Genomic DNA, 1,524 nt, shown 5'->3' with positions numbered 1-1,524 from the left:
ATCTCAGAATTCTGACAATAAAAAAAGTCACAATTCTGAGAAAAAGTCAGAATTCTGAGATTAAAGTCAGAATTCTGAGATTAAAGTCAGAATTCTGACTTTTTTCCCATACTATTCTCAAAAAAATAAAAAAAAATCAGTTAACTTATTTTTTTTTTCAGTGGCCCTAATCCTCTTCCGTAGGAAGGTGCTGGCTTCTACTTGCATGCATCACTGCCGCTGCGAATCGGGAACATCGCCACCAGAAGTGTCAAGTAAGTAGGTTTAAATAATTAGTTACTGCAAGTTTGAACACAAATATCTGTACTTTCTACTCCTTCCTTCGTCCAAACTGGCCGATTATTTCTATACACGCCGATGAAGACGTGATGTAACAACAGAATAGAGAAAATCAGGAGGAGAATCTGTCCAACTGGAGCCCAGTTTGAGTGTCGCAAACCACTGATTGCATCACAGATGCAGACAGGAGGCTGCAAACACGGCAGAAGGTGGATCAGATTCTAAGATCTAAGAAATTCTCCTTATTAGAGTTTAAAATAACATTTTAATTATTTCAATACGGATGCTGTTTGCAGCTTAAATGCTGTAAATACCAGAGAGCTAAGAATATTTAACTATTTATGAAAGACTTGTAATCAGTTCAATCTGTATTATCTTGTCTAAAATGTCTTAAGACAAAAAAAAAAAAAGAGGATTCAGTATATTTTATGTTTTTCTACCAACAAAGGGAAAATTAAACCTACTTATCTGTGTGTTTAAGCAAGTTTTGAAAAGTTATCTGTACTTTAAATCAGGTAAAGATGAGAACCTTTCTAATAATTCCAACTGAGACTCTGTGACATGAAAACCATGACCTCTATCATCTTTCACCAAGACTGAGTTATTTTGCAAAGAAGAATAATGAAAGGTTTTTAATCTTTGGATGTGGAAGGTTGTAGGAGCGCGCCACACTTTTCAGATTTTCCATTAGCATCCCTTTCCTTCTATTAATCAAACAGCTAAATACCCTGCAGTCAAACGTCCCTCTGAGCTGTCCCTACCTGATCGTCTGGACTTCTTCTCTTGGACAAACTTCTCCTGCTCCTTCTGGAAGTCTCCCAGGATGGTCTGCAAATACACCAACAGCAGAGACGCCGTCATTCACCCGCCTGTCAGACGATGAGGCGATCGGCGCCCTCACAGAAAACCACACAAACTCATCTGTGTAGAAACAACATCCCATAAAGCAGAGGAGGGTAAAGTGCCTTATCTATGATGCCGTCGATCTTTCCTTCCTCCACCGTCTTCCTGATGGTCTGAGCCGTCCCAACCACCGACTCCGACAACTTCTTGGTGGCGCTGGACGCAAAACTGAAGATGAAGCCTTCAGACGGAGGAAGCAGAAGAGAAGCAGAGTGTTTTTACGCACCATGGAAACAAAGAACCGACCAGAATAGAACCAGCAACTTCTCCTCAGACCCAGTTTGTTCTAGTAGAGACCGCAGTAAAGAAACAATAAAGTAAAACCACAGAAATCAGAAAATT

The 1,524-nt window shown here is 39.9% G+C and overlaps 1 protein-coding gene across 1 annotated transcript in view; it reads right to left on the bottom strand.

Moving 5' to 3' along the window:
- The window catches only part of syap1 (synapse associated protein 1), a 16,766-nt gene that overhangs the window by 12,083 nt on the left and 3,159 nt on the right, over positions 1-1,524 (bottom strand). The window contains exons 2-3 of the mRNA XM_015392482.1: positions 1,245-1,363; positions 1,041-1,107 (exon numbers count right to left, since the gene is read on the bottom strand). Coding sequence (XP_015247968.1) covers positions 1,041-1,107; positions 1,245-1,363 — 186 coding nt within the window. The remainder of the gene's footprint in view (positions 1-1,040; positions 1,108-1,244; positions 1,364-1,524) is intronic.

The sequence above is a fragment of the Cyprinodon variegatus genome, unplaced genomic scaffold (assembly GCF_000732505.1).
Source record: "Cyprinodon variegatus isolate N-32 unplaced genomic scaffold, C_variegatus-1.0 Scaffold593, whole genome shotgun sequence".
NCBI classification, from domain to species: Eukaryota; Metazoa; Chordata; class Actinopteri; order Cyprinodontiformes; family Cyprinodontidae; genus Cyprinodon; species Cyprinodon variegatus.
The sequence above is the reverse complement of the archived record's forward strand: the minus strand, read 5'-3'. Positions and strand labels throughout refer to the sequence as shown.